The sequence below is a fragment of the Panthera uncia genome (genome assembly GCF_023721935.1).
Source record: "Panthera uncia isolate 11264 chromosome C1 unlocalized genomic scaffold, Puncia_PCG_1.0 HiC_scaffold_4, whole genome shotgun sequence".
NCBI lineage: Eukaryota > Metazoa > Chordata > Mammalia > Carnivora > Felidae > Panthera > Panthera uncia.
This window is the reverse complement of record NW_026057585.1, coordinates 92,352,381-92,375,147: the sequence shown is the minus strand read 5'-3', so window position 1 is coordinate 92,375,147 and position 22,767 is coordinate 92,352,381. Positions and strand designations below refer to the sequence as shown.

General features: G+C 56.6%; 1 protein-coding gene across 1 annotated transcript; it reads right to left on the bottom strand.

Annotated features, from left to right (window-relative positions):
- Positions 1 to 250: 250 nt before the first annotated feature.
- On the bottom strand, positions 251 to 18,792 carry RCC2 (regulator of chromosome condensation 2). The gene is made up of 12 exons (XM_049618915.1): positions 18,748 to 18,792; positions 18,256 to 18,349; positions 14,841 to 14,984; positions 12,392 to 12,523; positions 11,869 to 11,957; positions 10,515 to 10,629; positions 7,973 to 8,139; positions 6,360 to 6,540; positions 6,001 to 6,106; positions 5,028 to 5,100; positions 3,333 to 3,410; positions 251 to 2,670 (listed from the first exon to the last, which is right to left on the bottom strand). The coding sequence occupies exons 1-12, from the start codon at positions 18,790 to 18,792 to the stop codon at positions 2,566 to 2,568; spliced, it is 1,329 nt and encodes a 442-aa protein (XP_049474872.1). The 3' UTR covers positions 251 to 2,565.
- Between the last annotated feature and the right edge of the window lie 3,975 nt (positions 18,793 to 22,767).

Here is a 22,767-nt window from a genome sequence, read left to right as displayed (position 1 = left end):
CCCGGTCTCTCCTCCCCAACGCTCGAGCGGGGCCGATACAAATGCCATTGTTGAGTCGGGCAAGTGCAGGGCGGACCCCTCCCTGAAGGGCACGGGTTTCCAGGGAGAGTGGGGAGCTCTGCCCCCCTTCAACCCCGACCTCCCCTGAAGCCCATCTTTCTCGTGCGCGCCTCAGCCTTGGGGCTGCACCTGCAGGGAGCAGAGGAAAAACGGAGCTGCTGTGTCCGAAAAAGAAGCACGAAAGCCAAAACAGAGTAAACAATGATGTCGTTTATTTAAAATGTTTACTCCAAGAAATATATATAAAAAAAAAATAAGACAATTACAGCACTAAACCAGGCACCTTCGACCAAATCACAACCTCTTCTCAGGTTCTCCCCCTTTGCCCTAAACCCCTTCTCCCAAAGGCTCCTTCCTGAGCTGGAAGACAGGTCAGATGCCCGAGGGGTTGGTGCAGAGTCCGTGCCCAGACCGGGCCCCTCTTTCTCTTGGGGTGCAGGACCACCCCCTTGCACTTGTCATGATTTTTTTCCGCCAGTAGGAAGTTCATTTTAAAATTCTAAGCCCAAAGGAGTGATTGTGGCAGAGAATGGGGCCGTCTTCACTTGAAGGTATGTGTATGCTGCTCTGTCCCTGGCCGGGGGCCCTAAATAGGCTGGTGGCAGGTTTCAGACTAGTCCCCTGGAAGATCGGAGCCCTGCCTCGCCAAGGGCAGCTCCTGCAAAGGGACCGCACGACCCGACCCGGGGGTGGGGGGGCAGATATGCGGGTACCAGGGGCGCAGGCGCCTAAGCCCCACTCCAGGAAGGAGACCGGTGTTTAGGAAAACGGACGGGTTTACGCACAGAAGCGAGAGAGATGGTACTTTTGGGGTGATTTGGACAAAGCAGGTTAGTGTGGCAAAAGCTCTGAGGGTGCAGAAGCTTCTCCCCTGGACTACGGACACGGGAGGCCAAAGATGAGCGTGAAGTCAGACTAAGGAAGATGCAGGCCGGTCTCTTCGCGAGAGGCGGTGGGACCGGCCGGGACAGAGCCTGTCACACGCCCTGGAAAAGGCAGAGGCCGCCGTAAGGCGTGACGGGGGACGGGCAGGGGAAAAAAAGCAACGACGACTAGATCATTTTTGGCATTTTAACATCGAGACACTGACAAGTGGTAACAACGGCAAAGCAAAGAATAAAAAAAGACCAATATGTAACTTTCCCCATCCACCCAAGTCTCACACTGAAGTTCTACCCCCATCTCCCCCCAGAAGCACCACGGAACTAAAAAATCTATTTTAAAGCACCCAAACCAGTCCAGACCCTCTCGAAAACAAGAGCCCCAGCCAGAGCTGTCGCCTCTCCTGGGTCCAAGTGAGAGGAGGGGTTCCGGGAAAGGCACCTCGTAACTCACGCAGAGCAGCGCAACACCGGTGACGAGCTCGGGCAGAGGGCACTTGGCGGGAACGGGGGTGGCAGTCACAGATCTGCGCAGACACGCGGGGAAGGGGGACTTCTTCAGGAATCCCAACTATTTGGTACCACGGCCAAGCAATGCGACCAGAGAGCTGGGTTAGTGGAACAGGAGCCCGAGTCTCAGAAACGGGGGCCCGTTCCGGCAGGATCCGGCAGGGGAGAAAGACAGAAGCACGAAGGTGGTAAAGGCTGGTACATAAAGGGCTGAGCCTTCCTTGCAAGGACTCCAGAATGCACTTTTCACTGCTGGCTGATCAATCTCTAATGGCGAGTGCTGGCGAGGCGGCCCCGGCTCGTCTAAGGAGCCTGGAAGCCGCCCTTGAACCAGATACGTTGTCCCCGCGTCTGCCCACCCCCACCCCCACCCCCAAGTCCCCACTGGGTCCACAATCACCTGATTTTCATTTGGACTTCTTTTACAGCTAAAGTAGATAAAAATGGCTAAACACAGACCCCAAAGCCCCCACCAGGGGGGAAACGGCAGATTCTACTAATGTTGCAGCCAAAAGGCGATGGGGCTTACAAGCAGCCAAGGAGAGAAACAGAACGCCAGCCTCAGCCGGTGTACAAGAAGCAGGAAGTGGTGACCCCGATGCTCCCGAAGCGGGCGGCCGTGATTCTGGATGGAGATCCGCCACCAGCACTGTCTATGCCCAGCTGCGGCCGCCGGTTCCCAGAAGGGACGTTTCTTTGAGTCCACGGGGACTCCTCTCAGGGAACACCCGCCCGGATCGCAACGCTAGTTACAGCTGGAAAGGGGTGTTCTGAGAAGTGGATTTAGGGGAGGAAGAAAAACAAAAACAAAAACAAAACCCCTAGATTGCTCAAAGTTTCTGCCTCTTTTGTAGGAATGGTAAGTCAACTATGAGCAGATATTTTAATTCAACATGAAAAGAAAAGGAAAAAAAAAAAAAACCACTTTGGAAAGCATACAGAAAAGGTAGTTGACGTTGAATCGCTTATAAAACGGAACCGCAGGGAGTCTAACAAAAATGCACCTTCGGTCAACTTTTGCTTTCTGAAAATTCCTTGTTCGACGTCCCGTCCCAGTGCACTGGAACCGACAGCTGCCGCGAGAGGTGTGGGGCTGCAGAAGGCTCCGGGACGATCAGAGGGTCCGGGGGTTGTACTCTGGCAGTTTCTTGATCTTCTCTTTCTCAGCCTCGCTTTCGTCTCGTGCTATCACCAGGGAGTGGGCGTAGCCCATGGCCACCTGGGGGAACAGATCGGGGCTGGGGTGTAAGCTGAGCCCGCCGGCCCGTCGTGGAGGGGGGGAGCGGACGACAGGCCGTCCGTCAGCTGGGCTGGCCACCCTGGGCCGCGCAAAAGCCCTTTGCTAAAGAGCCCTGGCCAAAACCAAAGCCTTCCAGCCTGCCACCAGGCAGGGATTCAACGCGGTCAGCAGAGACTGGCGGGGACACGGGGATCCTGCTCCCGGGCCTCTCTGGACCACAATCCCGCCTTGTGTGAGGGCACCCGCCCCATCTGTGTATCGGCGGACAAGGGCGGGCAGGCCGGTGGACGGAACAGCAGGGGCCTTGCCCCGCCATCTGCCCTAAGGCCCGATGGGGCGCAGGCTCCGCCGAAGGTACAAAGCAGACGTGAGCGACGCCCTCGTCCCCAGAACAAGTCTGCCGGGCCTGGCCTGTGGCCAGAGTCATTCAGGGCGAGAACAGCCACTGAGCCCGGCTGGCACGCCCCCGTGCCTCCTACTGCTGGCCTCTAGCACAAAGCAGCAGAAAAGCCGCTCAAGGAGCCATCAGACCAGCCTCGGCCAGGCTAACGAGACCGGCAGCAGGAAAGTCGGGTGCCGGCTGGCGGCACTTTCTCCACGGGCGCCTTTCGCGTCCCCCTGGCCCGGGAGCGCGTGCTCACCTGCTCCGTGAAAATGCCGTCCAGCGTCTTCACCTCCTGAGCCGCGGTGGAGGACTTGGGCTTGTGGTCCCCGTAGCCCTGGCAAAGCGGACAGAGACACAGGACAGGGCTCGCTGCGGCACGGTCCACAAAGGGGACGACGGCGACCTTGAGCCGTCGCACCAGAGCCCCACCACGCGGGACACGAGGGGAGGACAGCTACCCACAAGAGTGCACACGAGTGCTGTGCACAGGGGGCTGATTCCCCACTTGAGGACCCTGACAACCTCGGGGGGTTTCTGCTATCGTGAGCACCTTCTGGGGGTTGTCACTGAGGAGACAGCACCGTCACGAGCACACGAAGTCGGCTGCTGTGGCCCTCGGGCTATGAGGTCACAACAACACTGGCCGTCCCCACCCTCGCCCCGCAGACTGGAGACTGAATCACCCCCACCCGCCGCCAGACTCCAGGACACCAGAGACAGAAGGCTCTGCCTGAGGACCACGCAGAGGGCGTCACGCAGAGAGCGTGGACACGGGGGCCTTTAAGGGCCAAGCAGACCCCTCAGGTCAAACCGAGAGGCTGACGGGGCTGGGGACGAAGGGCCTCCCTTCCCAGCTGCGTCTCTGCCACCAGACTCCCTCTCACACCTTCCCGTACAGTGAAGGCTTTTGCCTCCGAGATGCCAGGCCACCTCCTCAACCCCGAGAAGCTGCCCCAAAGTCCCCCTCAGTCCCCTCTGGTGGCTGAATCGGTATACGGGTTCCATCTCTGACAGGCCCTAGAGACATCTGTCCTGTTCTAAGAATGAGCCATGAAACCCGGGCCAGGTTCAGTGTCCTGATTTCGAGGCTCTGCCCGGGGCTGACTCTGAGGGGCAGCTGCACATGGGCCCCCAGGGAGCCCCAGACCCAAAGTAGGTGCAGAACACCGAGGACCAGGCCACCGAGCCCCGGAGACGGCTTTAGGGACCAAGGAGCCCTGCCTTCCCTCCTCTCCCTCCCACGAGCAAGGCGGGAAGGGAAACAGACCGCCTTCCCCGCAGGAAATAACAAAGAGTCAGGCTGAGGATCAAATCGCAGCTAGAACGGGCAGACCGCCAGCCGAGCTCCACAGCCAAGCTGTTCCTGATGAAGAAATTAAAAGTTAAAGACTCATCAGGCACCAGAACCCAAGAATCAGACAGTTGGTTGGGGAAGGCCAAGTACGTGTGAGAAACCGAGGGCTATCAGTTCTCATCAGGCAGGCAACGGAGATTAAAAGCAGGCAACACAGACTTTGACTTTTTTAGGAAAAACGAGAGAAGAACGTCCCCAAATGACCTGCGAGGCCGGCCCCGTGGCTGCAGGAGAAAACCAGGAAGACAGGACGCCTGCTCACCACCGCCCGCGTGGGGCCCAACGACCCGCTGAGCCTGCTGACTTAAACCCTCCTGGAGGGAATGAGAGAAACCACCCCTCTCCCCCATCACCGGCATATGCAACCACGGCTTGCAAAACCGAGGGGGAAATGAGACCCGAAACTTCCCTATTTCCAGATTTACGACGGGGACGTAAAAGACCTTCACAATTACTTGAGAGGCACCGAAGGATCTCTGAAAGCCGATGTGACCAAAGACTAGGGAGCGTCTCGGCCTTTCACGCAGATGCCCGTTTTCCTCTTGCGGGTTTGCGGGAGGCAGCCCCAGAGAGCCCAGACCGGATCCCCCCGCTTACCAGCTCCCCGAAGGTCGGCGACGGGCCCCAGCTGATGGTGCTCTCGTCGGCGGCCACGATGATGCTGCTCTTCCTGCGAAAAGGCAGAGGATGTTGCCAGCACGGCCGGCAGCCCCAGCCGCCACGGACCCTCCCTGCAGGCTGCCCGCTCAACAGCAGGGTGTGGCTCGTGAGCATCAGAGTCCAGTACCCCCATTAAACACCGAGAGGTACTCATTTCCTGGCAACACGTGCCAGGCCAACGGGCTTCTAGGCCCTCCACAGCGTCCCGTGCGGGCCCCAGAGCAAAGCCCCGAGAGGGTGCCAGGAACCGGGGCCCCAGGCCTTCCCCCCACCTCACCTCGGCCTGGTTTGAGGGCTGGGGCGGGGAAAACACACCGGGAAAAGAGGTCATCAGATCAGGGCAGAGAGCTGACTCTAAAGCGGGTAGAACGCCACAAAAACTGACGTGGGCGGGGCTAGACATCCGGGCAGATTAAAGCCATAGCCCCTGCCCCGAGAGACACGGCTCCCCTCCAACGACCCGGCAGCTGATTAACATAATCGGACTCCTCACCAAGAAGCGCTACCTCACTCAACGGCGTCTGAGGTGTCCTCAAAATAAACCGAAAAGCACGGGCTTAAAAGACGGTTTCTTCTCCGTGCGTCGGGGTAACCAAAATCCTACCACTATGTCCAGCTAAAATCCCGTTAACCTGCACAGACGAGCGAAGCACACCAAGCCTCTGAGGAGTAAAAAACCCTACAAGGGAACTTTCTGTGGATGCAGCAAGACAAAGCCTCTGTTCTAGGACCTACCAACCCCCGGAGCCTGAAACAGCCCCTCCCGCCCCGAACCCTGGTGCGTCTGATGCCCTGATTGGGGGACGGGGGGCTCAAAGGAAGAGGCGCCCTCCCCACTGTGTCCTCCGGGCCCAGGAAGGGGACAGGAAGGGGACACACGTCCCGCTCACCAGGAGACACTGCCACGTACCCACAAGCCAGGCTCCGGATTCTCCAGCCGCACAGGTCCTGCACGGCCTTCGGGTACATGGTGGATTCACGGGACGTGTTGGTGGCCCCCCAGAAGAACAGACCGCCTGGGGAGAGGCACACGTACCAAGAACTGAACTCCCCTCTCCAGCAACATCAGCAAGGCAAGAACATTGCACGCTGCTGGCAACAGAGGGGCGTTCAGGCCGGAAGAACGCAGGGGTTTCGGCCCGGGAACGTGCCAAGGGCTACGGGGCTGCCCACCCGCCACGCCACGGAAAGCCGTGACTTGGTTCCAGACACTCTCCTCCCGAGGCCCCGATGGGGGAACAGGGCGGCGGGGGCGGGGGGGTCACTCACCCACTTCGCTGACGGCAAAGGAGCAGGTGTAGCCGGCGTAGATCTGGGCCGCCCCGCGCCCGGGGAAGTCGAACAGCTTCACCAGGCGCGGCACCATCTCGTCCTTCTGTTCCGCGTGGCCCAGCCGGCCGTAGCCGCCGAAGCCCCAGGAGAAGACGCGCTTCTGAGAGTCCAGGACCAGCTGCGGGCGGAGAGAAAACGCAGGCTTGGAGCGGGCCTCCTAACCCGAGGGGACGAGGGGGCCATCGCTCCGTTCCAGAGAGCCTGTTGCTGCGGCTGGTGGTATAAGAGGGCAGGATAATCCGAAGCTGCGCCCACGGTGGGGGCGGAGAGGGGGCGGAGGCAACAGGGCATCTGCTCTTTTTCTCGGCTGGGGACGTGGCTTTCCATCCGTAATTATTACTACTTTAAGCCTCAAGTCCCCTTCACGCCTCATCAAAAGCAAAAGGGTGGGTGGGTCTCCAGAGAGCAGGCTTGTTTCCTTCCACGGTGGAGACAGAACCGCACAAAACCGAGAGGCAAGGCCTGCCTGCCTGCAGGGACTCTGGTTTGGATGCCCCGTTCGCAGGTGGTCTCCATCTGGTCACTGGTGCCGGGACCACATGGACTTAATTTCATTGAAACAACTTAAGGCTGATCTTCTTTCCTTCGCGGCATTTTCAACGTTCAAAACGGACAGCCCATCAAAACCATTTGACGGAAGAGGCCAGCACGGGATCCACCTTTGCTTTCCCAGACGACACTGGGCAGAAGAGAACCACGGATTTTCGACTCCAGGGGACCGAAATCTCCCGGTCCACATCACTGAGCACCAGACAAAGCATCCCAGAGGCCGTGCCCGAGGGTCACTAGCCAGTCAGCCACACACAGCAGGAGACCAGCTTGGTCTCTGGACTCCCAGCCCAGTGCTCTCTCAACAGAGGAGAGAGCCAACTTTTGACTCGCAGGCATCCTTGGGCAAAACCACCGCGAGAAGGCAATACAGATAGAAAGACGCATATCCAAAAACTGTATCGCCATCTATCCCAAGTGATCTGCAAGGACACAGCCCTCACAGTTAAAACCACTCAACACTGTCCGTACGGGGGATCAGAAAAAGTCTGTGAAGCTGTCAGACAAAGGCCAAAACCAGAAAGACATCATGAGTCCAACCAAAAAGTCTGTCCTTTAACTACGTCTACAGAAGTTACCGAGAGACTCTGAACAGAAGATCTACACCCCATGGGGGGTGGGGGCGGGGGTGGTGCCTGGGCGTCTGAATCGATTTCGGCTCAGGTCGTGATCTCAGTGTTCGTGACTTCGAGCCCCACTGTGCTGACAGTGCAGAGTCTGCTTGGGATTCTCTCTCTCTGTCTCAGACCCTTCCCCGCTCATGCTCTCTCTCTCAAAACAAATTTAAAAAAAAGAAAAAAGAAAAAAGAAAAAAGGAAAATCCGCCCCGGAGCCACCTGAGTGGTACAAAGCCCGGGGAGAAGGGTGGGAGGTCTCGGACTCCCAGAATAAAGTAAGTCCCAGCCGAAGCCAAGCGCTGGGACACCGCAGCACACATACAGCCTCCCCACGGAGGTGAGGCTCGGGAAGCAGAGGAAAAGCCAGAAACCCCCAAGTCTTACCGTGTGGTTAGCGCCACAGGCCACATCTCGTACAACCACGTTTGGGACTGGCAGAATCTGCCCATCTTTCGTCTTCTCGATGAAGATGGCCACCCGCCGGGGCACCAGCTCGCAGTCGTACTCTATCCGCTGCGCCCTGGCGATGAACTTCCCGTCCGAGTTGTGTCCTGGGGTGACCAGAGCCAGGGGTCAAGCAGCAGTTGACGGCACCCCGCCCCAACCCGGCAGGGGGGCCTCGCGGGACAAGTCTGCCCACCAAGGTAATGCTTTTCCATCTGGGGCACAACCCACTCAGTGTCATGAAATCGATTCTAAGGGGTTGAAACCAATTAGTTTTTAAAGATGAACAGGACAGGGGCGCCTGGGTGGCTCAGTCGGTTGAGCATCCGACTTCGCTCGGTCACGATCTCACGGTCTGCGTGTTCGAGCCCCGCATCAGGCTCTGTGCTGACAGCTCAGAGCCTGGAGCCTGCTTCCGATTCTGTGTCTCCCTCTCTCTCTGGCCCTCCCCCTGTTCATGCTCTGTCTCTCTCGGTCTCAAAAATAAATAAAAATGTTAAAAAAAAAAAAAAGATGAACAGGACAGAGGGGCGCCTGGGGGGCTCCGTCGGTTAAGCGTCCGATTTCAGCCCAGGTCACGATCTCGCGGTCCGTGAGTTCGAGCCCCGCGTTGGGCTCTGTGCTGACCGCTCAGAGCCTGGAGCCTGCCTCGGATTGTGTGTCTCCCTCTCTCTCTGGCCCTCCCCCGTTCATGCTCTGTCTCAAAAATAAATGTTAAAAAAAAAATGAATAGGACAGAATAGGGAACACCCAAGGACACTGTCCACACAAGGACGTTGTTTTGTAAAAGTTCTTTGTTCGTGCTCTGACGTGAAGGGGCTGTAACACACACCTTAATGTCAGCTGTGGTCAAAGTCAGAAGCTCCCGATTCGAAGGAATGGTCTACTGAGTATGGTCTGTGCCCCACTTGGCCCCGGGGCGGGGGGGCGGGGGGGACGGACAGAAAAAGTTCAACACACAACCTGAGACTTGAGGTTCTATGACTTACTAGTAACCCAGACCTAGCACTACGATGTTACAACGTAGTTAATGGCGGGTTCTCGTCTTCGCCTTGCCTGACCCAGTAAACACGTCACGAGAGAGAGGGGGTGGGGGCAAGCGGATGTGCCGGGATCCACTTCTCCAAGGTTACATCGTATGTCCTAATTCTAAAAGGGATCTCTCTGGATTTGGACCAGGAGATTCAAAGCGGGCTGCAAAGAAAGCTGAGAGGTACAGCGGATTCCACAGATACACGTAAAGCCAGTATCTCAAACCAGTTTTGAAGAAGGATGTCCCAGGGAAAGGGGAGTCCTTACAAAGTGCTCCAAGAGCGGCCTGCCCACGGCAACTGCTCAGCGATCAGCCATTATCATGGTCACCGAGATCGTGTGGCTCTCCCTGAAGGAAAATCCACCTGCTTGCTTGCAGATCTGGGGCAGCCAGAGGCAGCAGGGGAGCAGACACATTTCCGGAAGCCGAACGGAACCACACTTCCGGTGTTTCGCCCGGGGCTGGGGATGGCACCGGGGCCTGTGGCCATGGAAACGGTTTCTCCAACAGCCTCTGGCAACTCCCTGGCAACCAACACTGAAATGTGCGTAAGGGGCTGTTCTTTCTTATTCACTTCTGACTTGAGGTATATTTAGTTTCACAAAGTCACTGTTCCCTAAAGTCTAAGGCCAGCGAGATGCTCCTTGTTCTATTTATACCTTCTTCCATCTGTCTGCTTTTAATGACGTGGGGACCCAGCAACCCAGATCCGGGGGCCGCGGCGGATCCGGGTGGCATGCAGCTAGGGAGCCAGCAGAGGGCGCCCACTCCTCACCTCCTACTCGCAAAGGGCTGGGGTGTGGGAAGGCGCCAGAAGGAAAAAAACACTCTGGTGTCAGATGGGAAAAGAAAATGGAGACCTTGTAAAATCGGGATCGAGAGACATTTTCCACTTACTGAGAACCGCTTTCTGAGTTCTCCCTTTCTACTCAATGAGATAGAAGTGAATGTGTTTCTGGAGGAGTACGTTCTGTTTAGGGACGAAAACAGGAGGGATCCCTGGCACTTTACATGGAATGGGGCTCATGCGTGTACCTGAAAGAATCGCCCAGACCAGGGTTTGCAGAGCAGACTTAATCTCGTGTAATTTTCTCACTTTCAATAAAGGCAAATCTTTAAAATATGAAACCGAATGAAGGCGCTTTTTTTTTTTTTTTTTTTTTACAACTCTGAAATCCTTTTACATATAAATGAATTCCCATTATCAGAAAAAAGAATCCTTTGTCAGACTGAGCCTGACTTACTCATTAAGGCCAAGCCACTGTGATGCTCCACAACCCTGTGAGTTAGGACATGCTGTCCCAGTAAATGGGAGATCCACTTAATGGATCAAGGCTATTATCTGCGATCAATTACCCACATTTCCAACATGTGTGTGCAGGCCCACACCGACTTCTGGCTCCAGATACGCAGTTAGATTACAGAGCTTTTAAAAAAATGTTTCCATACCCAGCTGACCATATTCAGGGCACCCAAAGGAATAGAGGTTCCCTTTGCAGTCCATTATCATACTGAATTCAGCCCCACAGGCCATTTTGGTAATTGGCTGGCCGTTGTACATTATCTGAAAAGACAAGACAGGAGACTCAGACATTTTCTAAAAGACTGATAAAAAGCCTCCACCTCTCGTAGGTCAGTGTGAAACAATTACTAGATTACAAAGGAAATTTAATGGACTCAGCAATTCTGAAGGCGAAAGCTTAGGACGCAGGTTAAGAAACACCCTTGTGACCCCCACCTTCCCAGCAGAGTTGAATCCCAAGACAGGGTTGATCGTGCCCCGATCCCTGTATCCCTCCAGATGCCCAACACTGTGCCCAGTCAACGCACTCACTCCTCAGCCGGCCAGCACGGGCAGGAGGGTGAAAGCGACAGAAACTTACCCACATGTGACCCCCAGACCTCACCTACTCACTAGCAGCTCAGCCTCAACTTTCGAGAGGAACTTTCTCGCGCTTCCCTCACCCTCCGCAGAGATAATGGCCTGACTGGTCTCCACCGAAGGTGTGGATGAGACATAAAATGGCTCAAAGACAGCCAATACGAAGACAGCCAAGGCCCCGAGGAACTTAGCGTGGGCTCGGGAAACACATCTAAGACAGTACTTGGAAACTGTGTTACTGCACTCGTCAGTCAGGGAGAGCCCTCGCCAAGAAGCGTGAGCCCTGGGCCCTGCCCGTCGGTCCTGGCTTCCTTTAGAAACTGTTCCTCCTCGGAGCGGGTGGCAGATGAAACGGAGACGTTCCACAAATCGTTCAAACCACAGGTTAAGTTTGCCCACGGTCTCTTTTTAAGAGACGAGCGATCTGAGTTCCTGCCTTCATCATTAAACCAGACACTCACTGGCACTTGGCTGTTTTATGTTCATAGTCACGTTTTAGGTGCGAGTCCTCCCTCCCCAACTTAACCCTCCGTTCCTGAGGAAGAAAAGACGGACTCCAGTCTGTGTTCTAGGCACCTGGCAGGGGACTTCACACAAGGTCAAAACTCAACAAGTCTTTGCAGATGCTGACAAATCCCATCCCTAGAACATCTCTCACCTTCTTTGGAACAGTACAGGCTGAAGAACAAGGCCTCTGTAACAAATTCTCTCCGTGAGAGAGAAAAATCGTTCTCGGTGTGTGTTTCAACCGTGAGCATGCATTAAATCTGCTCTAAAGCCTGTAACGTGTGCATTCCACTCAAAGACTCTAGGCTCTGTTTCTACGAGACATCAGTTACACTGCAGGGAAAGGTATTTGGTCCCACCGCAGAAATTTCTGCACAACAGCAAAGAGAAAGGCCGCAAGACCGGAGCGGGTACCTGTGCCGGGCTCGGAACAGCATCTGTCTGGTTGCCGAGGCCCAGCTGCCCCATCTTGTTCTCTCCGAATGCAAACACGGAGCCTGTTTCTGGAAGGAGAGAACAGTATCACAAAAGGGACAAAGAACACTGAAGGTTTTGAACTGGGTTTGGAATCAAGGGCTCCAAAACCATAAAAAGAGCTCCTCTGCCAGGAAGAGCACGCAACCGAGACGGTGTCCTGAGCGCGTGGAGCGGACGAGCTCGGAGCAAAACCCCCGCACAGCCGGGGACGAGAGCGCAGAGGCACACAGGGCACGGCCCCGGCCTCCGCCTCCCGGACGGGCTTCCTACACCGGCAGGCAGGCAGGCAGGCAGGCAGGCAGGCAGCTGAGGCTGCCAGCGGCTTCAAGAGGCCCACCCCTGGGGCACTCTGGGCACTTTTCTGATCCTGACCGAGAGCCACAGAGGCGGCTCTGTCCCCGCGCCCAAGGTGGGTCCTGTGGCCTCGTGCCAAATGTAGAAGGAACCCGCCGTTCCTTACCCGTCAACGCCAGGGTGTGGTTCCGCCCACATGCCGCAGACACAATCACTTCGTGGCTGAGACCCTCAATGAGTTTGGGGGCCTCAACCCTCTTGGTGTCACCGTGGCCCAGCTGCCCCTTCTCATTTCGACCTGCAGATCAAGAGCGAGACGCAGAGGGAAGAGAGGGTGGCCAGAGCAGCGTCACGGAAGAGGCAGGCACGTGTGGGGGTCCCCTAGAAGGTGCCCTCCACTCAGTGGCGGAGATCGAGGCGGAGAAAAGGTCCGGGTCCGGCTCCTGTCAACGGCCAGCCTTTCGAGACCGGCTCGGATGGGGCCGGGTGACCAGGGGAAGATCCACGGTGCCTTCCCCAGGGACCTCTCCTCGGGCCGCTGCATCTACTTCACCTTCTCTGACCCCCTTTCCTGTGACGGCAGCTGCCCCCCCCCCCCCCCCCCCAACCGAAGCACTTTCTGAGGCTCTGCTGCTCGGTTCGCCCTGGCCCCTGCCAGAACCTTCCACGAGACACTAGCCCCTGGCAAGGCTCTTCGGCTCCAAAGCTCTTCCGCTCCGGCCCCTACACCTGCCCTCGTTTCCAACACGGGCTACGACAGCTTCCAAATCAAACAACTCTGCGGGCCCCTCACGGGTCCCCCTGGCCGAGAGAACCATACGGTGGGAGCCACATACTGGGGAGATTTTACGGGGCCAGAGAGTCAGGGCACTGGGAGGGAGGGGCAGTTCACACCCTCCCTGACAATGAACGTGACCTCTGTCACAGGAAACACGGAGAGCAGAGCCACGAAGGTGAGGCCCAAGCCTCCTAAGGGCCTGAGAAGGAAGTTAATGGCCGGCTATGAGAAACTCCACCCTCAAACCCACACAGATCCCAGCACCCCCCCCCCCCAGCAGGAGCGGCAGAACCCCGCTTCTACCGGGAGCGGTCCAAGTTCACCGGGAAGGGCACTCTACCCAGCATGGGTGCTGGGTGCAGCTTCTCGGCCACCCGAGACGCTTGGGGGGCTGGCAGGCGTGGACCCCTCGAGAGCAATGGGCTGAGCCCTGACGCTTACAGACACCGGACAACGCCACGTGCCTTTGGCTGTGGCTGACTGCGGAACCGGTTGCCCCCCCCCCCCCCCCCCCCCCACCCCCCCGGCCCCTCACCCTCGGCGGCAACCAAGTCTGCTCACCGGGACACGGGTCTTTGCTCTGGGACCAAGTTAAGTGGCCACCCTCCAGCATCATGCCCTACCCGCAGGGTCAGCACAGGGGACAGTTTTAGAAGCACCACGTAAGTGAAATTCGGTGAAGAGGTCAGAAATCCGCTATTTCAAGTTCGGAACTCTGACAGGCTGCTGTGTTCGGTGTCAGAACACCAGGCAGGAGGGGTCCTCGGGGGGAGGGGGGGGGACACACATGCCGCTGTGCCAGTCGGAGAAAATGAACACCGCGGCCGTGTCAGCATGGCATCCAGAGACTAAAGTTTAAATTTGGGCCAGACACCCTTGTTAGCTGGTTTTTTTTTTTTTTTCCCCAACAGAATCACAAAATTAGCAGAGTGCAGCGAAGACAACAGATGTTAATATATTTGGACTTTGGTACAGCAGCTCATGAAATTGCAAAAAATCGTTCAAACAGACCGAAATAAAAAAGGAGTCATATGGACTAAAAGCTAGCCAAAGGACCAGAAACAAAGGGTGGGGACCACTGCCAACACACCCAGCTGGAAGAAGACTCCAGGAACTACCACAGGGCGTGGGGCTAAACTGAGCCTTAGTCAGTACCTGGATCAACAATCTGGAAGAGGAAAGGGGCGGCAGCGCGTGGAAGCCTTCCCGAGGGGACACCGGAGGACGGCAAGGACACCACCGCCGAGGGGCGCACACGAGGGGGTCCAGCAGCCGGAAACCGGCCCGGCTGAGAAAAAGCGCTCTCAGCTGTCGGGAAATCCAGTAAGAAAGAGGCACCGAGCAACCCAGCCTGTGGGCCTGTGATCCCTGGAAACAGAGGCACAGGACTGCAGGGACACAGTGGCCGATGCCGTGATGCGGCCCATGGCATTTCAAGTGGCAGGAACACAGGTCTTACGTCAACACTGAGCCACAAAACAGGGGGGGGGGGGGGGGGGCTGTCTGCCCAGGGGACGACGTGCCTAAAATAGGAATTCAATTCTAGGTGCCTCAAGATCAGAAAGATCCAGATTCAGCCAGAACATTCAGGAAAAGGTTGCTTAAAAAAGAGGATTCAGAGAATTAGGTGGCCGCGTACAAGAGCATGACAGGGCAGTGGAGGAAGGGGATGCACTGGCGGGAAACAGGAGGGACCAGCCGGAAATCAGACGGAGCAAATACGGCTGCAAGAAGGCCACCCCTCCAGGCAGACCAGACGGAGGGGGAGGAAGTCAGCCCCGTGGGGGGCCGCCTCCATGAGCCACCCTGACCCGCCCCCGCCCCCGTCCGGACTTACCCCAGCTCCACAGCGTCCCTTCCGTGGTGATGAGGAGACTATGGGCAGCACACGAACCCGACACCACAGTCCGCACCCGGACCCCTGACAGGCAGCCGTATCTATGGGGCCCCCACAAATTCTGACCGAGATTGCGGTAGGCAGCTGCAAAGGGAGGAAGGCAAATCAGACGCCCGCGGGGACCGGCTGGCGGAAAGCACCCCGAGAAACGTCGCCAGCCACCAAGGGCTCGGTCTCCTGGGACACAGAACCCTGGGGGTGCGGCATCCCCCCGGCGCCGGGAGGCCGCTCGCTCAAGGAGAAAGTCTGCAACCCTGACCTGCTCCACCTGCGTCTGGGCCCCCAAACCACAGGGACCTCAGACCCTCGCGCACTGGCTACCGAGCACATCCACGTGCAACTGACCAGAAAGGCACGGTGTTCTCCCTCCTGTTGGGAGCCCAACCCAGGAAAGCTGGCGGTGGACCCCCGGTCTCCTCCCCCCTATGCCCAACGTCACCCTCCCTCGTCTGCTCTCCACCTCAGCCTCCCCCCCTGCAGCCAGAGGCTCCTTTTGGGGTCTGAGTGTCCCCATCCTCCCCAGAACAACCTGCCCTCCTCGCACACCTACCAGGCTCTGTGCAGGGGGGGAACGGCTGACACCCCTCCCCCTACGTGGCTTCCTGTCTCAGGGGTCCCACCGCAGTGGCCAGGTCATGGCCCCCTGCCTTTGCCGTGTACTCCCTCCCACAGAATGCCCTTCCCCGTCCCCTGCTTGTGCTTTATTATTTTTTTTTATTTAAAATAAAAAAAATTTTTTAATGCTTATTTATTTTTGAGAGAGACAGAGACAGAGTGTGAGTGGGGGAGGGGCAGAGAGAGGGAGACACAGAATCTGAAGCGGGCTCCATGCTCCAAGCTGCCAGCACAGAGCCCGATGTGGGGCTCAAACTCACAAATCACGAGATCATGACTTGAGCCAAAGTCGGACGTTCACCAACTGAGCCACCCAGGCGCCCTCCCCCCCACCCACTTGTTCTTTAAAACCTCGTATCAAGCACCCTCTCCTCTGGGAAGCCCTCCCTGACCACATCCCCCTACAGTTTGTGGTTCCCCGAGAACCGTGAGGCCGATCGCAGCACTCAGCCTACTGCACTCACGTGCCTTCCACGGTCCTAGCAACCTGAGGGCCTCACCAGTGCCTGGCACCCAGGGAACACCCAGGAACACTGGAGGGTGTGTGGGCAGGAGAAAACAGCTGCCTCCTTCAAAACCCTCTCTTTTCCCTTTTGACAGACAGGGTGTGGCCAATTTTGTGCTTAGTATTTTTAATTTGGGGTTCTCAAGGACAGAGACATGAACACGTTTCGAGGCCCGTGGGGGCCATTATGAAACGCTAGCCGCTGCCACGTCAACCGTCACACTCATCTCGATGTCCGAGCTGATTAGGAGGCTGATCAGTTATCAGGCACCGGAGGAAAAGCATCTGCGAACCTACGCTGCCCGTGCCCCACCAGCAGAGGGCGCCAAGCGTATCCTCATGACTTGCAGAGGCCGCCCAGGCAAAGGGAAGCTGAAGTCCCTCCCCCATCAGGCGGCGGGCCCTGGGGTCATCAAGGCACACAGCAAAGTCCCTGAGCTTCTCCGCCCTGAGACACTCCTCACTACCCAAAGGGGAAAGGAAGAAAACCCAACAATTCTCTGCGACAGAGCAGACCGAAAATGACAGCCTTCGCGGGTTATGTTCAAGTCTGTCTATCGTGAAGGCAAAATGAATTGGGGGCACGACTGACGTGTGTCATCTCTGGGAACAGGACACAGCGTGCGGGGACACCGCGGAGGTGAGCGGTGCAGCAGCTGCCCCGGCGTCGCTGAGTGGACCTGCCTCACAGGCGGCCAGATGGCTCGGGTTCGCCAAAGCATCTTCCCTACGGCAGCTGCGGGGCAACCCGTGCCCAAGACGCCGGGGGCCCAGCCTCCGGGGAAGCCTGGGAGGGCGATCCAAGCCACAGTCAGTGCCCCGCCGCAGTCCCGGCTCTTCAGCCAGGCTGGCGGTCAGGAGAGGGAGCACAAGTCGCCGTGTCAATCTGTAAATGAAGTGGGCGTCGTGCCGACCCAACGGGATCTGGGGCAGCCTGCACACGGGGGTTGGCGAGCTCGCCTTCCGAGGAGGCCAGGAGACACAGAAGGGAAGCCCTCCTTCCTTCGGCTTTTGCACCAATGGTAAAACAAACCCCCTGCCCTTGCATTTAGTGCCCCGGCAAGGTCACGGAGGGCCAAGGGGTATTTTAAGATACTTACAAAGGTCTGACACAGGTCAATCTAATTACATAAAACTCCGTTTAAAGGGAGACTGATCAGGGAAGCAAAAGCCGGAAAGGGAAAGGACACAAAGGCACGCCTAAAAACAGGCCCAGAGTGCCTTGAACCAGGCCGTGAAAGCGATCTCTAACCACAGGCTGGTTTCCCTACCTTCTCTGCCTCACAGGGGTGCGGGGAGTCGAGCCGGGCCCGGCAATCCCGCCCCACACGAGAGCCCAAGCTCTGCTCTCCTCTGGCGGCTACTTCCCCTCCCTCCCTGGGCCTGATGTGGAACCGTGAGCGGGCCACCGGCCGGAAGAGCACTGCGAAGGGACGTGGCCCACTGGCAGGGCTGCAGAGGCATCAGCTACCCCTCAGGAGGGGCTTCCTGGCCCCCCAGCCGCGGGGTGGAAGCGGGCCCTGCCCGTCGGGAACCCCTGCCGTTTTCACGGAATAAGACGACCTTCTCTGCCCGTCCTGAGGCACCAGGGAGTGTCAGTGTGCAAATATTTGTTCACTGGGCGATGCTGGGAAGCACTTTGGGAATCTTTCCAAATGAAATCAAGAAGCCATAAAATGTGGCGATGTGCCAGCTTCACGACGGGCCAGTAGCTGCCTGAGGAAAGATATCAACTCACTAAAAGCCACCGGGGACCAAAAGCTGCTTTCTTGGGACTCCTCTGCTCCCTCCACTCCACACACCGTCACTTGCTCTGTCCGACCAGTTCCTGCAATAATTTGACGGCTAACAAAGAACTGAACTCAGTTCTGTAACGTCTAAGGAGTCTGACATGCGGTACGTGACAAATGTCTTGGATGTCTGACCAGCCTCTCTGTTTTCATGAAAATAACTGACGTGAGAAGGAGAATGGAAAGAAGGGGTCAATGTTATTGGTGGCTATTTATAATCTTCCCGTTTAATCCTAAATGCAATCGGGTTTGTTAGCACAGAATTGCGAAGCGGGAGACCAGGGTTCTCTGGGAGCCCCCAGGGGGGGTTCTGTGGCCTCGGGCAGGTTGCTTGGCCTCTCTGGTCGCTTCTGTAAATGAAGAGGAGACCCACCTGGCGGACGCCCGCCAGAATCACCCAGAATCACAGAGTCACGCGGGAGAACTCGGAAACCACGCCTCCTACCTTGTTGCTTAGGCACTTCTTTTCGACCAATCAAGTCCCAGTTGGTTGCCCCAAAAATCAAAAGCTGCCCTTTGCACTTAGACCCTTCGAGTTTCTACGGAGACAGGGAGAGAGAAAAAGTATTAGCTTGCAACGTGGCTTCTAGCTTTCTAAGTCTGTCCAACGACAGCCAGAAACAAAAGAAAAAAATAGGAATTCGTTATCCGCATGCCCCCCCCCCCCCCCCCCCCCGCAGTTCGCACAGCGAATGGAGGCTTGAGGTGGTCACTGCCTCATCAGTGTGCATAACCCCAAACCTGCCCACAGCAGCTCGTTCCTTATGCCCAGGCTCACTGTTACCCTTTGACTTCTCTTGAGAATGATCTTTCGCAAAAAACGTAAAAAAACATTAAAAAAAAAAAAAAAATCAACCAAATGGCATTCCCCTCCACCCTGCCAACTGCCTATACGGGTATTCGCAGGAGGCCTACGGTGGCACACAGGGAGAATTACAACGGATGACCTTGGGGCTAGGTCTGCTTTGCCCACGGCCAACATGGTGTTGCACGTGACTCCAAGCCTTGGGAGCCCCGAGTCACCGGTGATGTTGGACCCTCCCTCCGGGTGCTGCCCCGCGGTGCCAGGCGCCTTTCTGTGGGGAAATCATCAGAGCACCGTGTGACATGGGAGAACCTGGCTTCGATGGGGCTGGGCTCATCCCCACTGCTGGCCTGGGAGCCTGGGGAGCGGCAGTGAGTGGGACAGGGAGGGTTCCAGACCCTGGTACTCCGGTCCAGACCCTCAGCTGCCCAACACAGAGCGTGTGGGGCCCTTGGGCCGTCGATGGGAATACGCACTGCTTTAAAAGGCCACTATCCAGTTTGGGGTGGCCCTCATTAGAATATCCTCAGCAGTCTGCTGCACATTTTCAAACAGCAGTCAGGTAAAGACTCACTTCTGAACCACGCACCGGTAGGTTCCTTACGGGCCGGGGAAGGGGACGTCCCTCTCATCCCCTACCGCACCAAGCCCAGAACATTGAAGAGAACAGTTTCTTCCCATTTACAGAGCTGTTCTTGGAAGGCCTGATGAAAAAAAGCCACCCAGTTCCAGTCATCTTAACGTCTAGGCGGTGGTGGCCCTGGCGGGACATTTGGCCACAGGCGTGCGTTTTTAAGAGGAACGCACCTTCGCGGGGACTCAGCGTGACCCAAACCCGAGGCCTCGGTCACGCCACAGAACAGACCCCGCCATGCTCACCCACGTTTACGGGGCTGGAGAAAGCCAGTCCATCTACAGGACATGTCCTGCGGGCAGAGAGAGCAGCCGCGAAGGGGAGCCAAACAGCCATGAATGGAGAAGGGCTTCACCAGGCTTCAATTATTTAGAGAACGACCTTAATCGCAGGGCAGTCCCACCCCACGGCACCCACAGACTCGGATTACTTGAACGGGAGCCTAGTTTCCCTTGGTTATCTCCCCTTCTTTGTTTAGCTGGCGGGCCTGGCTGGAACATTCTACAGATCTACAACAGCAGAGGATGAGCAGCAGCCAGTGGGTTTCGTCAAGCTCCCCAAGGAAGGGGCGGCCCTGGGTCTCTGCCCAGGTCACCGGCCAGCTCCGCACCACTTCTCAGGTGTGTATGGAGAGGGGAGCAGAGACCAAGGAGGGCACTAAAGCACGGTGGGACGAGCTGCCGGGCCAGGCGGGCAGAGGAGCCCCCGGGGGGGGGGGGGGGGGGGGGGGCAATGTGACCATCAACCCGTGACATCGAGAGGCATTTGCTAGAGCAATAGCTCGCAGGTGGCCCCTGCGGACCTCTGCCACTCCATCAGATGGCCGGACCTTCTGCCCTGGCCCGGGGAAGGGACGGGTTTCCTCTGTGACCCGCGCCTGCCAGCAGCTGCACGGATGAGCAGGTGCCCATGGATACTGGCTCATCTAGCCAGCTACGTGCTCACACAAAACTCCCACCTTCCCGATACGAGGTGTGTGCAAAGCCTCGGTCAGTGGAGTCTACTCCAGTCTCTGTGGTCTGATTCCTACAGAGAAACTTATCTTACTCAGGTTTTTACATCACAAGCCTTACGTCCTCACACATGAGGTCAAAGTAACAGACTAGATTTCACTGCTATTATCCACACAGTTGTTTGCCATCTGTCGCCGACTTTGTCCATAATTTAATTCTCCCCTTTACCTTCTACGAAATAAAAAATTAAAATGACAACTCCTAACGCCCTTTAGATCACAGACCTGTGATGTCCCTCCTGGTCACAGACCTGAGCCAGGCCATCAGGTAGGAAAGACCCCAAAGCCTGCTGGCTCCCAGCCAGAGGACCCCCCATGGCTGTCAGGGCTGCGAGCCGGAGGCTAGGTGACCCTGCAAGGTATGATCCAACCTTCCCTGATGGGCCAAGAGATTGCTTTTTGCGCCTAAAGGCCAGGTGGCTACGAAGCCGGTCAAACAGTCTCCCCAACAGGATGAGTGAATTTCACTTCACCTTGCTGCCTCCCGTGAGCTGGGCCGAGATGAATGGCCATGGCAGCAAAACGCACAGAGTTTCTCCGATCAACAAAATGGGGTTTCCGGTTCAAAGCGATTTTCGAATTACTGCCCAAGTGCAAGGAGCATGTTCATGAGGCTGAGAGTCAACCTTTTAACATACATCCTTCTAAAAAAGCGCTACCCTTGGCAGAGAGAAGATGGTTCAGAGAGATGGCAGCAATGACAAGTTTCCTAACGGGCTATCAACTGAAACAGACTTCAAGCTCGCTTTTCAGTCGTATTGATCAGGCCCTTTTAGATGGAGCACACCTGTCTCAGGGTCTACAAAACCTCAGCAAACCAACACTGAAGGAACTACAAAGACCCGGACGGCTTGGGACACTCACTGGTTTTCCAGGATTCTGCCAAGGCCGTTTGCGTCGCCTACAGGCTTATGGAGCTCACAAGCCATCGACCCTAGACCATCATAAAACGCTCACCTCACAGCACTGCACATAAACCCCGAAGGGAGCACTTCCTGACACTGAAATCCTATGAAATGTTTTACAAAAATACACCACCTTTACTTACTCACGGCAACCTTGCCCCTCGACCACACAAGCATCTGGGTTCACCTTTCAGGAGTCCAACTTATGCAGCTTATGGTTCCAGACCACTCCTGGCAGCCGCTCTCACACACCTCCTTCAGGAAGCCCTCAACAGCAGTTGAAAACCTTCTCTGAAACAAGCTAGGGGCTGCTGGCAGCCTGGGGCAGGACGGCTTAGCAGAAGGCGACCTTATGCTTCCCCTGGAACCCAGGAACCTGGGGCCAAGCAGGAGACCCACCAGGGCCTGGCCTGGACTCCGGACCCAACCCAAAAGATGCTAACAAGAACTTAAACCTCGGCGTACTCACTTTCCATGAGGCATCTGAACCCTCAGTATCCTAGATGCGCTGAGCCTAGGAGGGTGCGGACTGGTCCAAAGGAAACTGCTCTAATGCTCAACAGGCTCCTTGTTTTTTAAGGGGGTGGGGGAAGGTACGCGTAGATCTGTACAGAAAAACCAAGAATCTGAAAGATCCTAGAGATGTGAATACAAAGCAAAAGCAAGCTGCGGGGGACTGCCCGGTCTGTCTACCCCCAGGGATCAAAGGAATCGCTCAGTGAGACTGAGAAAGTGCCGTTCCCACCAGACAAGCCAGCCACGCACAGTGCTGGTGGAGAGTCATGTGTGCCTTGCACACACTCTCCCTGGAACTACACTCTTTTTCTGTTTGTTTAATGTTTATTGATTTTTGAGAAAGAGAGAGACAGAGCGGGAGACACAGAATACGAAGCAGGCTCCAGGCTCCGAGCTGTCAGCCCAGCCGGAGCCCCACACGGGGCTCAAACTCATGAACTGAGAGATCACAACCCGAGGGGAAGTCAGACCCTTGACCGACTGAGCCACTGAGGACCTGAGCCTCTGAAGACTGAGCCTCTGGGACCACACTCTTGGGCGAACCTTGGTGTTGGGGTCAGAATCTCTTCCTTCAGGACCAGAAAGCTCACGCTCAGTCAGGCGGAGTGGAGCCCTGCAGCTGAAGGAACTCACGCACAGAGAACGCAGCAGAGGCAGAGCTCAGCTGGCCTTTTTGTTCAGTCTCCTCCTAATACACCAGGACTGGAGCGGCCAATGGCTACAGTCCCACACAGAGAATGAGATCTGTCAAGGGAAAGCCGTTCCTGCGCCCCAGTTTCTCAACGCTGTGGCTAGTTCCCGGCACCGGCCGGTCCCAGATGCCAGGTGAGACATTCCACTGACATGGGCTCTCCTCTACCATCTGATGGACTGACCCTTTCAATGAGAGGGCAGTCATAAAACATTTTCACGGGACCCCTTTGCACAGGGGTTAAGGATGCCATCACAAAACACCTGAGCCCATGTGGAAATCCACCTCTGTGTGATGCTGGGATAGGCTCTTTGAAACTCTGCGCCCCAGTTTCCTCATCAGTTAAGTGGATGAAGAAATGCATCATTTTTAACCGTTTAAACACTGAGCGCCT